This window comes from Bremia lactucae (genome assembly GCF_004359215.1).
Source record: "Bremia lactucae strain SF5 chromosome Unknown BlacSF5_NotPlaced_183_SHOA01000117.1_1171385bp, whole genome shotgun sequence".
Classification (NCBI taxonomy): domain Eukaryota; phylum Oomycota; class Peronosporomycetes; order Peronosporales; family Peronosporaceae; genus Bremia; species Bremia lactucae.
The window spans coordinates 447,918-464,404 of record NW_027152196.1 but is presented as its reverse complement, the minus strand read 5'-3'; the positions used below and the strand labels follow the sequence as shown (position 1 = coordinate 464,404).

Below are 16,487 nucleotides of genomic sequence, written 5' to 3'. Positions count from 1 at the left end.
CATTAACAATGTCACAGAATGCGACAATCAGATTATTCTAGTCTTTATTAAAGGTCCTGTCCACCCCTCGATACTACGAGCGCATACTTTTGAATGGGTCATCATTGATCCCTCGCTTTGCGAATCCTGCTTTCGAGCGCCATACGCGACTTCATTATAAAATTAACCACCTCGTCCTCTCCTCTTCTCCTCGACACCGCATCCAATGAAAATTTATGTACTTCCTCTCGTAGCTCTCGCAAGCCTTGCAATCAATGCATCAGCTACTTCAATTGCTAACGAATGTAGCGGTCCTGTTGATGTCCCCATTGCCTCCCCTGCTTCGTGCTCTGGGGAGTATGCCCGAACCACCCCCCCCGCTGGTGCAATCGTCGTCGATATCACTGGGAAACACGAAGGTAGCTTCAAGACCGTGACCGAAGCGATGGCCAGCATTTCAAACACAACCGAGGTGACGACCGTGTTCATTCTTCCAGGCACGTACCACGAGCAAGTCGTGGTTGATAAACTCAAAAGTCCGCTTGTGATCCAAGGGTACACGTGTAACACCATGAAGTACTCGGAGAACCAAGTAACAATCACACAAGCCAAAGCCCAAGCGGACTTGCCAGTTGAAATCAAACAAAATCGTAATTTTCTCACTAGCACCATGGGGTTCAAATCCGAAAGCGGTGTGAAAGTCTACAACCTAAACGTTGCCAACACGGCGGGCGAGATTCAAAAAGATGGCCAAGCCGTGGCCGTGTACGTCGACAATACGGACTATGGGTTCTACGCATGTAACTTCACGGGCTTTAAATCCGTCGTGGGTGCGAACAAAGGTCGCGAACTCTATGCCAAGTCGTACTTCCACGGTGCGGACAATATTGTGTTTGGCCGTCATGCCATGGCGTGGTTTGAATCGTGTGATATTGAAACGATTTCAAAAGGCTCGATTACGTCCCATGGGAACCAGAACGAGTCGATCAAGTCCGAGTATGTTTTTAGCAAAGCCAATGTTTTTGGCTCCGAGAAAAACTTGACCATGTTAGGCACTCCGTGGGGAGAGTACGCACGTGTGGTTTTCCAGGAATGTAAATTAAGCGACGTCGTGAACCCGAAAGGATGGAAAGCGTCCGAGGAAGTGAACTCGACAGAGACTGTGTATTTTAAAGAGTTTAAGAATACGGGCCCGGGTGCCAAGTTTGATCAACGCGTGGAGTTCAGTGGACAGCTCGACATGGCCAAGAAAATGACCGAGACACTTGGCGAAGGCATAAGCAACTACTGGTGGGTCGACTCGAAGTTCCTCTAATCTACCGAGACCGTGGAGTAGTTCATACAGTTGAGACCATTACCTTTGCATATTCTGTTTTTACGTTAACAAATTAATAATTGGATTTGCTTTCATTTATTTATTTTTTTATCGGCGACAGGACCCCAAACGCAATGGCTGTACCGTTTTCTCGATTGACTGGCTTCGTCTCAGTGTGAATAAGCTGCTTCTGTTGCGGTCTTAATGCTTTGAGGGATGAATTGCTTCCCTTTGCGAGTCGTCATACCTTGGTTTTAATAAGACCGCGAATGCTACGGCGCCTTCTCTTGCTCTGTCTAGTAATTTACGGGCATGTCTTTAGAAGTGAGACCTCTTATGAATCCATCTATATAAGTAATTTTGGAACGATTCAAGAAAGATCGCCTCACATAGGGCCGAAACTTTAATGCCTTGCCAATTTGCAGAGTAGGAGTCAAGGAGCATCAATGACAAAGTTGACACAAATTTTTCTCCGCGGGAGATCATAGCGATGGATGTTAGAGCAATCACTCATCACATGTCCATCAAAACAAAGTGAGAGCAGAGCGTTTATTTAATAAATGAGAACAAAAATCTTAAGATCATCACGAAAGTGTGTCCTGCTCCAGTTCGAAGGAAGAGCAAGATGACATACGTATCTCTTGACTTCAACACAAAGTCAGTTTATGTGGTTGTGTGCGAAGGATAGGGACGACGTAGATTTTTCTGTGAAGAAAGTGCTGCCACCATGAGACTCGTTGCCATAGGGACTTTGTGCAAGCCTAAGTCAAAACTCCACCTAGAAAGATTTAAGCAGGCTGAATCATTACAAATCCCCATTGACTTTTTTCTAACGCCAGTGGCCATGAATTTGCAGGCATTAATTTGAAATGAAGATGAAGACTAGAGTGGGTATCGCGAATGAATTTGACTTTCGATAAGAAAGGGATAGCACAACTGCTCTCGCGCGTCATCAACCACGCGTCAATTTGGCTGCCTTGACGTTTCCAACATCAACTTTATAAAATTTAATGTTCCACAAGATTTTCATTCTTGCATTTCGAAGTTGCCTTGTGCAGTTGCCTCGTGTTTCGAGGAACTTCGGATTCCTTAAACTCTGAAGGAGGCCCTCGATTACGATCTCGAAACCTGTCACCCTTCGTTCAGTTGTTTGGAAAGAAATCTTAAAGACCTTGCTCAAAAGATTTGGTGCAAAATGTCGCACAAATCCTCCAGGAAGATCTGTCCAGATCGAACTCGGCTTAATCTGTTCCTTTCAATATTTCATCTGCGAAAAAGCAGGAAAAAGCGAAGTCATCTTTGAAGTATGAATTTCTATTTGAATCTTTACTATAGTAAGCTATTCAGTAAGTAGATTAAAATAACGTCTTGCACAGCTCTGCGTATTGTGCCATCATCAGACGCAACAAAATAAGCGGAATCATATTTTCTAATTACACATCTGTGACTCATTATTACTTTCATCGTCATAGGAAAACGAGTATATAAAGGGAACCGTCAATAAGCCACGTAATTTAAGTTTACATTTCACACAACTGTTGCATGTGCTGTTAGTGCTGTTGGTGTTGTTGATTCCGTTTTGTGCACGATGATGTTGGTGCTGATGATGCTGTTGGTGCTGCTGTTGCTGGTTGTAACGAGCACTACGACTTGTACTGCTTCAATACAAGTCCACTTAGCACTGCTTTAGTTGCGAGTGGTGCCCTAAATTATTTCACGTACACTAGTTCGTGCAGAGTAAGACTTCTCTTTAAGGCAACTAGCTCAAGAGGGTTAAATGAAAACTGTATTAATATAATTGAGTATCTCTTCTATCTATCTTGTAAATGCTAACTTAATTAAAAACTCATACTAAACATGCAATTGAATTATCTTATCTGTCTCTCTGTTTTGATTACATCTACAGCTGATTAGTCTGCGGAATAAAATAGATATCATGGTTCTACAGCTATTTATGGATAATAATTCTTAACAGAACTATTTAGAGTAATATCCTCCAAATATTATCTACCTTTTAGATAATATATTAATTAACAACCTTTAAGTGTTAATTTCATGTAACGATACACCTCGTTACACTGGTGCTGATTGTAGCGAAGCTACAACGCTTTTAATGTCAGAGGAAGACTTTCAGACTCAGAGAGTCACTTAGTTCTATTGAACGAATGGGTTTAACAACTTAGGGAGACGTACAAGCTATCAAAGCTTAAGGAATCCTAGTTCAAGGGATTCAGGGGTTCGTAGAACCAAGTGGCAACTAGTGCCCAAGAGGATATACCTTAGAAAGGCTTCTATCTCTTACAGATCAATGCGCAAGCCTTAGAAAGGCACTTAACGCTTTAAGATCAAAAGAAGAACTGCACTTTATTTAATTATTTAAATCTAAAGACCTTACCCTAGCTAAATTTAAATAGATTTCGGCCGCCAGATTTATATCTGGCGGCGACCACGTTTGTTACCCATAATAAAAATGGGATTTGAGTAACTAACTATTTTAAAATTAGATAAAAGGGTATTTTACCATAAAGTCAATGTACCACAACAACGGTCCTCCAACCGATGTGTGCCCTATTACACCCTCCACTATCAGACTATTGACACCGAGTGACAATCATTCGCTTCATTTCTTCTTTGAGGATGGAACCTAAACAGCTAACTGTTCGGTTTTTTATATTCCTTTGTCTCATGACAATCAAGCGTGAGTCACAGACTCTCAGCACCTTCCTCGACGATGAGGGAATGGTGAATTTTAAAAGTCACTCTTCATCAGAGGAAGAGGAGAAAGAGCGTCGTTCTCTCACGCCTTCTCCTCCGGAAAACGTCGGCGGGCCCGAATCCGTTCCCAGAACGTGGTGCCGCTGCTGTCTTAACTGCATTAAGTAGGACACGGGACCCTGAGTCCAACATCATTTCGAATCCGCTCGATGAAGAGCAAGAGCGGATAATCCTCATAGAAGAAAGAGCTCGTCGTCGAGCTGCCGATCTAGCAAAAGCTAAAGCTCATAGTAAATATAGATTCACTCCGCTTAGTGCGGACGAGTGTCTCAAAGAGATAGCGGGTCATAGCTATGCCATCTGGATCTCCGGTGACCCGGCGAGGGCGCCGGAGGAGATCGCTGCCTTGCGACGCTCTTCATGAGCAATACCTTACGCCAAAGTCAATGACGCGAAGCCAGTATCCAACGCGTTTACGTGACCAAGTCCGTGGACTTCGGTGACCTCCATGAGGAATTTCCGATCGCTTTGTTTCCAAACGAAACAAGGAGTGAAAACGAAGTCTCATTTGAGAACTGGGTCCACCGGGCCCGCCAACTACGTAATATTTGGAATATCAGAGAGTCTGCGGATAGAGGTGATGTTCGTTTGGAAAGGGAGCATCGCTTCGATTTCGCTAAGCTTATGTCAAAGGCCAGTTACTTTCGGCATTTATGCCACAAAACGAAGAAAGGTCTAGTCGATATTTCAGTGCTTCGGTTGATCATACAACCATGGATCGAAGCCGCACTGAGGCTATAGATCCACCTTATCTCATGTTTAGTGGTGGAAAGCGTCATTTGACGCGATTTGACCCTGAGCTTGGCGCTCAAAAACGTAAGCGGCGTACGAGCAATCTTGCCGAAGAGGTACCTCGAACTCCCAAGAGTTTTCAGAAGAGGGGTAAAACGGTTTACATAGAACGTAGTATAGCCTGTAGAGGCATGGACAGTGTTATTTAACGAAAACTCCACCACTGGGAGCATTGAGCTCCAGCGCTTTGGTGTCTGAGCACACACACGGCGTAAAACGTCTTCAATGAGGCAATTAACACGTTCAGTTTGACCATCGGTCTGTGGATGGTCCGCAGTGGACACACCCAATCTGGTGCCAAGCACTCGGAAAATTGATTTCCAGAATTAACCCTTCAAACCGGGGTCCTGATCAGAGGCAATTGCACTGGTAAACCATGTTGTCGAAACACGCGATCGATAAACAGCTTAGCTGTACCTTCACTATCAAAGAAATTCGGCACAGCCGCTAAGTGAGCCATTTTGCTCAATCGGTCAACAAAGACCACTACGCTGGAGTTACCGGCTGAATCTTTCGGTAGATCGAAAACAAAATCCATACTTATGGACTCCAAGCAACCTATGGGGACGGGAAGGCTCGCCAGTGGCGCAGCAGCATTCGCCGAGGTTTTAACCCGTTGGCAAGTTTCGCATGTGCGAACGTATGTGCTGACCCATTGATAAAGTTTGGGCCACCCAGGTAATAGATATTATTTCAATCTATTTTTTTTTATTTTCGTATAAAAATAAGGATATTTATTATTCTTTTTGATTGAAATTATATTTATTATATTTATTACCTTTTCTAATATATTTTTTTTATTTTTATTCAAATAGAGGCTTAGGTCTTTTTTCTACTAAGATGACCACCAAGGACAGTATCGTGTGCCTCATAGAGTTTTACTACTTCAAATCCTCATCATGAGGAACAACGACACGCGGAGGGTCCGCGATGTCTGTGCAATAAAGCAACAGGTCGTTATCGATAGAAAATCGATGTAACCGGGCACGCAAAGGTGCCGGCAATTTAATACCTGAATCAGACTTCTTTAAGCTCGTAGCAGAGCTACACACTGTTCATCCTTGGCGCAAGCCGAACGGATTAATTCAGGAATAGGCGACGAGATAGTCGTTAAATGAGAAAGCTCAGAATCCGGCCTGCGTGATAACGCATCGGCCGAAGCATTCTGCTTGCCGGGCTTATACTTCACCTCGAAGTTGTATTTCGCGAAAAAGGATAGCCGTCGGGCCATTCTCTGTGAGAGATGGGACGACTTTGTCGCCGTGCGTAATGATGCGTGATCTGTATATATCACAAACGGCTTAGAGCCGAGCAGATGAACTCTGAATTTGACGAGAGCATACATCATAGCAAGTCACTGTTTGTTATGAAATGGGTAGTTCTTTTCCGCAGCTTTAAACTGTCTAGACTCGAACGCAATAACACGTTCATGCCCATTAACATCTGTTTGTAACAGAGCACTGCAAAAATGGCAAAATCTGATGCGTCACAGACGACACAGAAAGGCCGATTTGGGTTTGGCAGTGCCAGAATCGGGGCATGGATAAGAACATCCTTTACTGCTCGAAAGCATTATTTTCGGTGCTAATCCAGCACCATTCTGTATCCTTTTTAAGAAGATTAGATAATGGCGTAGCCATATCAGCGTAATTTTTGCTATATTTGTGTAAATAATTGGCGAGACACAACCACTCACGCAAATCCTTTTGGTTTTAGGAACCGGTCAATCTGCTATGGGTTTTACTTTAGCGGGATCCGCTCTAATGCCTCGTTAGCCTATGAAGCATCATAAAAAAGAAATTTCGTCTGCGCCAAAAATGCATTTAGATGCATTAGCTTACAATTTATTTACTCGAGCACTGCTCGCAAATGGTCTAAATGTTTGTCCATATCCGCCCTGCCCTGCTCCGCACGACTATGGACAAAATGTCATCGAAATAAGTCTGTGCATAACCTCGATGAGGGTGAAACAGTTGCGTCACTAGACGATTTAATGTTGCCGGGGCGTTAGAAAACCCTTGTGGCATAATCAGTCACTCCCATAACATGCTGCTTGGGGTGCTAACCGCTTTAAGCGGGATATCGCTAGCTCGCATGAGCAATTGGTAGTAACCATCGACTAAGTCCAATGCTGTACATCCCACCATATTATTCTGAAGAACATCCATTCTAGGAATGGGGGTTTGTGCTGGTATAGTGACAGCATAATCTTATTATAAGCATGTACAATGCGCCATTTACCATTTGGCCTTTAGACACAAAATGTCGGTGTCGAATGAGGAGATTTGCTCTCTCGTACCATTCCAGACTAGTGCTTAGCACGGAAGAAATCGTCAATGACGTAACACTGCTCCTTCGGTAGAGGCCATTTTCTTGTGACACAGTATTTGGTTCCCGGAACCAAGTCAATTTCATGACGAACACCTTTATCCGGAGCCAAAACAGTGGTGGGTTATTACATACCTCATCTTGGAATTCCTTCATCGAGGAATTAAAGGGATCTGTAGGATCTTTGAGGATCGATGACCCATTTTGCGCACTAAGTGCAGCTTTTATGTCATCCAGGACAGCTTCGTCTAGAAGTGACGATGAGTTTAACTCAACCATAGGTCGAATGACCACCATTTCAGATAAGTCACCAGCTTTTAACGCTCGACTGCACTCATCAATAGACATTTTGTCTAGCTCTAAAAGAGCATGTAACGAGGGGATATCCGCAAGGCTAACTCCCCTTTCAATGTTACCGGTTACGCCATTTACAAGCGTATGCACTTGCTCACTCATATCACTTTGTGAGGATATACACGCTTCGCATCCATCCTGTCTTGGAGTGGAGACTATATGCCTTTTAGAGGCCGGGACGTTCACGTCATCGGGTTTTCCAGCCTGTATTGGTTTTATACAAGACATGGTGTCTAATTTGACATCCAACAAGGAAATAGGTAACTCAACTTCCTTATCCAGCGAACGTTTACGTGTCGCTTCACGTGCATTAGATGGGTTTGACCTAAAATGCCCTGGCGAACCGCCAATAATGTCACTATTGATACTCAGTATGGTGCCACCTCGGCCGACCACACTCGGTGCACTTAGACGTGCCACTCCATGTATCTCAGGGATATTGCACCCTTGAGGTCCTGGCGAACCGCCAACAGTGCCACTACTAACACTCAGTATGATGCCACCTCGGCCGACCACACTCGGTGGACTTTGACGTGCCACTCTACGTATTTCTGCTGAGTCGGGCTCAGAAATAATGTTCTTAACATTAAAGTTTATTAAGTCAGACATGCCAATGTCTAGAACATTGGCAGACTCATTCAATGATCCGCGCCGATAGCGCTTTTGTTGCCGAGCAAAGGTGGGTCTAGACTCTCCAAAACTTTGCTGGGAACATTTTGCGCGGCGCCTAAGATCTTAGATTTCCAATCGATCCATGGCTCATGATGTTCAGGCCATACTAAATATGAGATCATATCTCGAATCCAAATCAAGGACGAGACAGCGTTCCATACTGTCAAAGTCAAGAAACTTTATACGTAAGCTCAATGGAACTTTGGGAACAGTGACACGAGTCCCAGTCGCTAAGCGAACAGTGATTGTATCACTCTCATGCGCTTAAGTGCCTCAACGTATTGTTATATTCCTTCGATATTGTTATATTCCTTCGAGGGAAAGGCGTCGAGCATAATTGCAAGACGCTCCTGAGTCAATTAAAATTGACCACGGCTTACGAAAGCCCTATACACTCGCTTGAGCGACTAGCAAGCCAGGCTAGTAATCTCGCCTCGTGCCATTAAGCACCGAGCTTATTGGGCTATGTTCTGTTTATTATCACCTCCTGGAGGTTCAACAGAGCCTAAGTCTCCCCCAGTAGGGCGCCCTGCACCTACTATGTATCGACGTTTTCCCGCACCGTACCAGATCTTAAGTATAGGTCGAAGTTGGAGCTCTTTCGAGCTTTACGCGAATTTCGAAGAGGGTAGGCAGGGCGTAAATGTTTCGTGCTTCCGCACATATAACATCTACGGATGGTCTTATGCTGTTCCACAGCTTGAAGAGCCTCTTCTCCTACCTCAACGAGGCTTAAATCCATAGGTTCCGCTCTATTAGACGGAACCCATGTGCTCGAAGAGCTTGTTTGGTAAACAGGCGTGCTAACGCGAGCAGACTTAAAGTCAAACTCGGCGCGTAGCGCTATGGCAACTGCCTCTTCGAACGTAGCCATATGAGATCGAAACAATATCGTCCGGGCAACGTTCTCATTGAGACCCCCATAAAGATGGTCACTACAATTGCTTCTTGCACCGGGTCTTGATGCAAAGATGCAATGAAAGCTCATAACTCCTGGACAAAGTCCGTAGGGTTCTTTTACCTTGTTGAATCGCTAGGAGCCGTGCTCGCATGCGAAAAGCCTGATCAGGCGGTGCAAACATGCTGGTCATTTGCTGTTTCAGCGAATCCCATGAGGGAAACTCACCGTTTATGGACGTGCTGCACGATAGTGCCCACTCCATGGCTTCACCTCCAAGTTTGGAAATGAACATAGCCACCTTTTGCCGTTCTGTTAAGAACAAGGCGGAATCAATGGACATTTCCATCTGCTCAATATAAAAATGGGGATTTTCTCCCTCTTTTCCCTCAAATGTCTTCACATTTACAGTTAAAGGACGAACCCTCGTCTCTGAGTCAGGTATAGAGATGTACCGGGTTGGCATAGATGCTGCTAAATATTCCTGTACCTGACCGATCAGGGAGGCTTCGTACCGCATGAAGGCTTCAAGCCTTGTACGCAGGACCTCTGGTCCCTGGGAGATAATATATCTCACGTGCTCAAGCCCGAATAAGGTTTTGAGCTTGTCATAAGCGGCGCGTTGCGCTTCTGACAATTCCTAAACCTCTTCCATTTTCGTGAGAAATTAGTCTTGTAAAGACTCAGGCGTAATTAACTACGAGTGCTACCAGGTGTAGCGGAGCTACCTCGCTCCTAAAGTCAAAGGAAGACTTTCAGACTCAGAGAGTCACTTAGTTCTATTGAAATAATGGGTTTAACAACTCAGGGAGTCGTACAAGCTATTAAAGCTTATGAAATACTAGTCAAAGGGATTCAGGGGTTCGTAGAACCAAGTGGCAACTGGTGCCTAAGAGGATATACCTTACAAAGGCCTCTATCTCTTAAAGATCAATGCGGAAGCCTTTGAAAGGTGGCGGCGGCCACATTTGTTACCCATAATAAATGGGATTTGAGTAAATAACTATTTTAAAATTAGATAAAAGCGTATTTTACCCATAAAGTCAATGTACCACAACAACGGTTCTCCAGCCGATGTGTGCTTCATTACACTGATGGATAATAAAGTCGCAACAAATGGGATAAGTTGTAGCCAATCAAAATGTTTCAAACCTTTTCAAAATTTACGCTGTAATCGCTAATATTTGGGAGTCTTCTTAAAAAGATACTTAAGGCACTAATTGCTATGTGATTCCCAATTTGTTAAGTCCCGTATATAAGAAATAGATAAGCTTTTCGAGCTTGTTCGACTTCCGAGATGATATTTTATTTAATCTTCTAGGAATTTGTGGCCTCTGAAACCATATGTCTTTCTTTGACTGAAGGAGCTAGGTAGCTTCGCTACACCTGAAAACACTTGCAGCCGATTGACTCTGTGTCTTAACAGACTGATGCTATGTGAGTATGGATTCGTCAGCAAATTTCCATGAGGCTCAACACTACGCGTTCGAGAAGCTGAAGCATAAGCTGGGAATAAGTAATTGTATAACATCCTATCTTAGGGCTCACACGTGCTTAATACCCTGTTGTCTCTTCTATCCGTTTCCTACATCATTCATTTAGATTATCACGAGGCGCTTTATCAAATTTAGAGGTCGCCTGCCGACTAGTCACGTCCATTTGATGCCACTAGTCGTGCCCTTTCGACACCACTCGTCGTATATTCTCAACACTCCTTCACAAGGTAGCTTGCGCAACTAATTTAGCCGTGGAACGGCCTGGTATAAATGCCAGCTCTCATGAATCGCGAATCACACTACTCCACCTTGATCACTTCCTTTTACTATCGTCCTTGATAAAGTTAGGTCTCACCGCGATATGCTGAGCCCTCCCTGCACTGTCCGCTCCCGAAATCTGCTTTATTGCAGCTTGATTATTCACGTGCATCACCATCGGCATGACCACGCGCACTCCATTAACAACTCCTTTAATTCTAAATGCTCACTCGCCTCCAGCAAAACCGCTACGAACTTGTCTTATATCGTGAATACAGCCACGCTAATTTGTTTTCGGTACAATCATTTCATTTATGAATATGATATATCTACTGACCAACTTGCGGTCCATACGATTTGCTGCATGGTCTGCGTCACTGTAGCTTTCCAGAAAAAAATGTTGGCGGTTCATTCTCGGTAGCCGTTCCTTTGATTTATATTTTTAGCTTTATAGTACGCTTCAGATACCGAACAAGCCGCTTCGTCCCTCATCAGTCACATTCCCGGGCATAAGAGCACGTCAGCTGGCTTGATGCAAAGCGAATGCAATGTCCGGGCTCGCGATCCGAGCCTGCTATAAAACATTATCAATTGTTGACTAGAACAGCTTGAATGAGAATCCTTCCCTTAAACGACAATCACAGCCCGCTTTTAATCAATCGATAAAGAATTTATCGATCGCAAGCACTTGTTCACGAAGCAGTGGCCCCTGCTTCATGGCACAGTACTTCGAGCCCGGTTTGAGCTCGATCTCATGTCAAGTGCCTTTATCCTTAGGTAACTCGCATGGATCTGCTTCAGGGAATACATCCTTGAATTCTATTAAATCCTCGCATAGAGGATTTCCCTACCGTGACTCCCAAGATTGATAAGTGTATCTTTCAATCCGAGTCTTCACATCGAGGACACTTTCGTCCATCGATGAGCTGCTTAGAACCCGTTCGTTCTCTGCAAAAATTACTCCTGACCGATTGTCGGTTACGTAAATTGTCCCCTGCAACGAGTACGTAGATCTGCTTAACTTTACCACCATGTAGATCATTCAAGAACCGCTTAGGTTCTAGGGTTAGTAATTGAGTTATCTCCGAAGTTAACTTCGGAGGCGCATACAGATCAAGAGTATAAGCCCCTACTCTTGAATCGTTACTAATCAAGACATTAAATGTCTCGGTTTTTTCTTGGGATTTATCCACAGGCTGCCGAGGGATTAATCCTTCGTGATCTTGTAGTCTAGTTACTTCAACTATTTGAGGAGATTTCTCCTCAAGTACGTGAGGACCTCTTCCCTCAACGTATTCCGAGTGTGATTGTGCTACCGCAGTCGGGTCCTCTACGGTCGACTCTCTGCTCGACCTAAGATCATCGTGTTGTCGCTCTCGGACAGCCGGTATCCTCCTTCAATGTCGCCCACTAGGTGCAAATTCATGTCCCAATCCACTCGACTTCTTCGAGTGCTGGACCTTTGGCGGTGCCTGTGCTTTCGCATAGCTGCCGTCAGCTGACTCCACAGTGTGATTAGTAATCACATTGTGATCTTGTGCAGTCGTACTAACGACCATACAACAAACGAGGCCATCACACTTACTCGTAGTACATCCACACGCTTGTCGGCGCCCCAAGACGTTGATCAGATGGCCATCTGATGAACAAGTGGCTAGCATCTTTACGATCGATGCTGCGAGCTGATCCTTAGCTCGTATTTTTTGAGCCGAGTTAGGCCTAAGATGACAGCAACTTTGTCATCCGAATCCAGTCCGATGAATCATCATCATAGTGTAAATCTCTTAATGTGTAGTGAAATATCCCTACGCCTTTCGTTACTGTTATCGTAGCACCTGTCGCTAGACGCACCGTCATCCTCGTTAAAGAGATGTCGCGCTCAACATAGTTGAGCCTACGACCCTCTAGTGACTGGCGACGAATAAAGTTATTCGACGCTCCGCAGTCCACTAGGGCTCTAAGTGACAAATCATTTGTCACTTTTAACTTCAAGGTGATGAGGGATTCCTCACCAGGCGCAGAGACACATAATGATTGTGTGTTAGACAAGAGATTTGCAAATTTTCTTGAGGTTGCTGGATCAGTAGGGTTGCGCCCCTACTGACTCCGACCGTTTTTTGGCGGTCCGCCTCGCTGTTGTGATTTCGCAACAACGTCGGACCCGTCACCGTTGCCCTTTTTGGCATACGGTCCAAAATTACGTTCAGTACCTTTCGGTGCTGGGCGTTGGGCACTACACTCATGAGCGTAGTGTCCTAATTTTTGGCAGCGATGGCATTTCTGCAATTGCTTATTGCTGAAAGAGCGAGATCTCTCGCTTTTGACGTAAGAGAGGTCCATATGTTCTGGACCTCCTAACTCGTGTCGTATTGGAGGACGACACGATGACGAACTAGCTTGAGCCTGTCTCAAGCTAAAGTCCTCCCGTTCCGCAACGGATATTGCTTCTTCAAGCGTATCCAGTTTCATGCGGAACAGGTGGGTCTTTACGGGACCATCCGTAAGATCTTGCATGAACACCGCAATCAACGTGTGTTCATGAAGTGGGCTATTTGTTATACAAATCGCTAGAAGTCGTGTCGTATGTGTTGGGCATATGCGTGAACATCACGCTTGCCTTGCTTGAGTTTCAAAAACTCTGAACGAGCTTTGAACCCAGCCCTTGGTGGTTCAAACGTCTGTTTGAGCCGGGCTTTAAAAGCCTCTAACGACGCAAACACATATGGGTCGCGCAAGTTAAGGCCCAATGCCCAAGTTTTGGCACGATCTGCCAAATTTGACTGAGCAAATGCGACTTAAATTTGCTCGTCGACGATGTGACGAGGCCTTATGGCATCGTCCAACTCGACAAATCATTTTAAGAGCAATTCTTTTTCGACTTCCCTATACTTAGAGATGTCAATCTTTAAGATTTTCGGACGACGCGTGTGCGTCATCCCATGTACAGGGGTCTGTACCTGCTGTTACCTCAACAGTTCTGCCTGTTTAGAGCCTTGCTTTTAAGCAAGGCAACCTTTTCCTTCGCCTCGTCAAGTTAATGTTGTATGAACTTGGCGATGGCTGAATGTAGGGCATTTCTGTCGAAATTGGACAGCATTGCCAAGATTGCATCGTTTTCTACGGTCGAACTCATTCGTTCGACCGCACTCCGTTCTATGTCACTTAGAAAGAAGTAGTTTTCACGGGAAACGTGATGTGTATTCTAACATGTCCATGTTAGATGTGGAAAATGTGGTTCTTGGACGGATTACAAAGTGCCACCAGGTGTAACAGGGCACTACCACTTGTACTGTTTCAGTACAAGTCTTCTTCGTACTGCTTCAGCTGCGAGTGGTGCCTTACGTTATTTCGCGTACACTAGTACGTGCAGAGGAAGACTTCTCTTTTCGGTAACTAGCTTAAAGAGGGTTAAATGAAAACTGTATAATAATAATTAAGTATCTCTTTTATCTATCTTGTAAATGCTAACTTAATTATAAACTCATACTAATCATGCAATTGAATTCTCATCGTATTTTATCTGTCTCTCTCTTTTATTTACATCTACAGCTGATTAGTCTGCGGAGCAAATATATATAATGGTCTATACCTATTATTGGATAAGAATTCTGAAAATTACTGAATGAAGTAATATTGAAGGTGGGCACGTCGTAATGCGGCCACGCTCTACTTAAGCACACACCCTAGCACAGCGAGGAAGCGGTTTGCACCTGCTTCTCTTGCGTGCAGTGAGGTAGTTGTGGTGGGCGCGCAAGCGACCTCACCCAACACACTAAGAACTCTGGTGAAGTGACGTCACGGGAGCGGTAATCCGTCTCCTCGTGCGCACTTCCCAAGTAGGTAGTAATTTTCAGACTGATTTATATTTAATAGAATTAAATACAAATTCCTATTTTTACCAATTAAAATGATATCTCTATAGATATCATTTAATATGTATTGCGAGCGTATCTTTATAGATACCTCGCGTAACGGATGACGCTGAGCGTCATCCCTCCTAATGTGAATGCATCCTTGTGCATCACATCCACAAGGGTTGGTCACAAATGTGCACCACCTACCCGAGTGTTGGGTCTAATTACTATTATTTAGTGATTGACCATCCCCTTAAGTACCAAATGTACTTAATGGGGACTCTGTAATTTTAGGGCAACTTGAGCCCGTTACACCATCTCCCTCTTTAAGAACGAATTTACATTTTTAAATTCGACCGAGTAGAGAGAGGAACTGCGAGCAGCTTTACGCGCCGCTAGTTTACTCGATCACTCTCGCGCACTTGTTATCATACACGGCGCCCAAGATGCCACCTAAAAGGGGCCACGTTGGTGGGTCTTCTGCAAAGACGCCCACACAACCTCGCACTAAGCGCACGCGCCGCGTTAATTTGCCAGCTGCGTCTAATGCCTTAGTGGGAACGCAGACAGCCACTGCGGCTGTCGCGTTAACAGGGCTAAAGGATCCATCCCACTTAAACAGTGAGGATGTTGATCCGTCGCTCATTGTCGACTACAATGAGTCGACACCGTTGCCGTCACCTTATAGTAGTGATGCGGACAACGAGCTCATGAGGAGTGATGATGGGGCATTATTGCCCATCCTAACTTCTCTCATGGCTTACAACATGGAGACAGCATCGTTTACGAATGCTGTCCCATCGACAGAAAATGAGAGCGCTGCCCATAAAGGTGCAGCCGCTTCTCCGTTGGGTATAACCACAACGCCTTATGCTCAGACCATACTTCATAATGGTTCTGACATAGAGGATCCGGAGCCTAAAGCTCCGCCGACGACACGTGAACGTGCTCAGTCGGTGTCACAAGTCAGTCGTTTAGAACGCGGCTATTTGACGGGTGGCATTCCAAAGATGCCCCCTCCATCTAAATGGCCTCGTTTAGACGGGCCAAGAGCGTCGCTCCTAGAGCGCGCTCTTGTAGACGCACATAATTATTATGGCGTTTTTCAATCATGGAGGGCTCACAGAAAATCGCTTGTGCGTATTTTCCCGATCCCGGTCGTGTTGCGTTCAAATGAATCGCCCGACCAATACGAGGCGGAATTTCTGCGCCGCATTCAACCACATTCCGATGGGATGGAACAGCGGTCGCAGCGAATTAATTTCGCCCGTTTGCGTGTGAAAGAAATCATGGGTGGTACTGTACCCCCTGTTTCTTCGCACTACGCTACTTCTGCTAGTCCATTAGAGACTAGCAAAGTGACCTCAGCTGATGCTCCTTTTCATAGGCAGCAACCAATCCGGGCACATCAATACGTAGGGTATCGATCGGTTCCCAAGAGTCAAAACTCTTCGGGTAACCTTTCCATTGGACGAGGATCAGGTACCCTTGCGTCACGGAGCGGTGGGCAAGCAACCTTTCAACAAGGAAGTGTTGATTCCCACCCGCATCCATTAGTGCCGGTGGCGCCCGATAGGAGCGGCGATCTCACCCACCTAATCGCGGCTGCCTTACCTTCGTCCGTTCAGTCGCATGCTGCTGAACGACGTATTGCGGATCTCGAGGGTCAAGTCTCGCGACTGACCTCGGATCTCGTTGATGTCCGAGCGAAGGCTCGTCAGGGTTATGAACGCCTGAAGACTCGCTTGGACCTTCTCGAGAGGATA

At 45.0% G+C, this 16,487-nt stretch overlaps 1 protein-coding gene across 1 annotated transcript; it reads left to right on the top strand.

The window, feature by feature from the left end:
- Window positions 1-205: 205 nt before the first annotated feature.
- CCR75_009649 (uncharacterized protein) lies at window positions 206-1,294 on the top strand (the record flags this gene model as incomplete). Its single annotated transcript, XM_067967688.1, has 1 exon — window positions 206-1,294. The coding sequence occupies one exon, from the start codon at window positions 206-208 to the stop codon at window positions 1,292-1,294; it is 1,089 nt and encodes a 362-aa protein (XP_067815893.1).
- Between the last annotated feature and the right edge of the window lie 15,193 nt (window positions 1,295-16,487).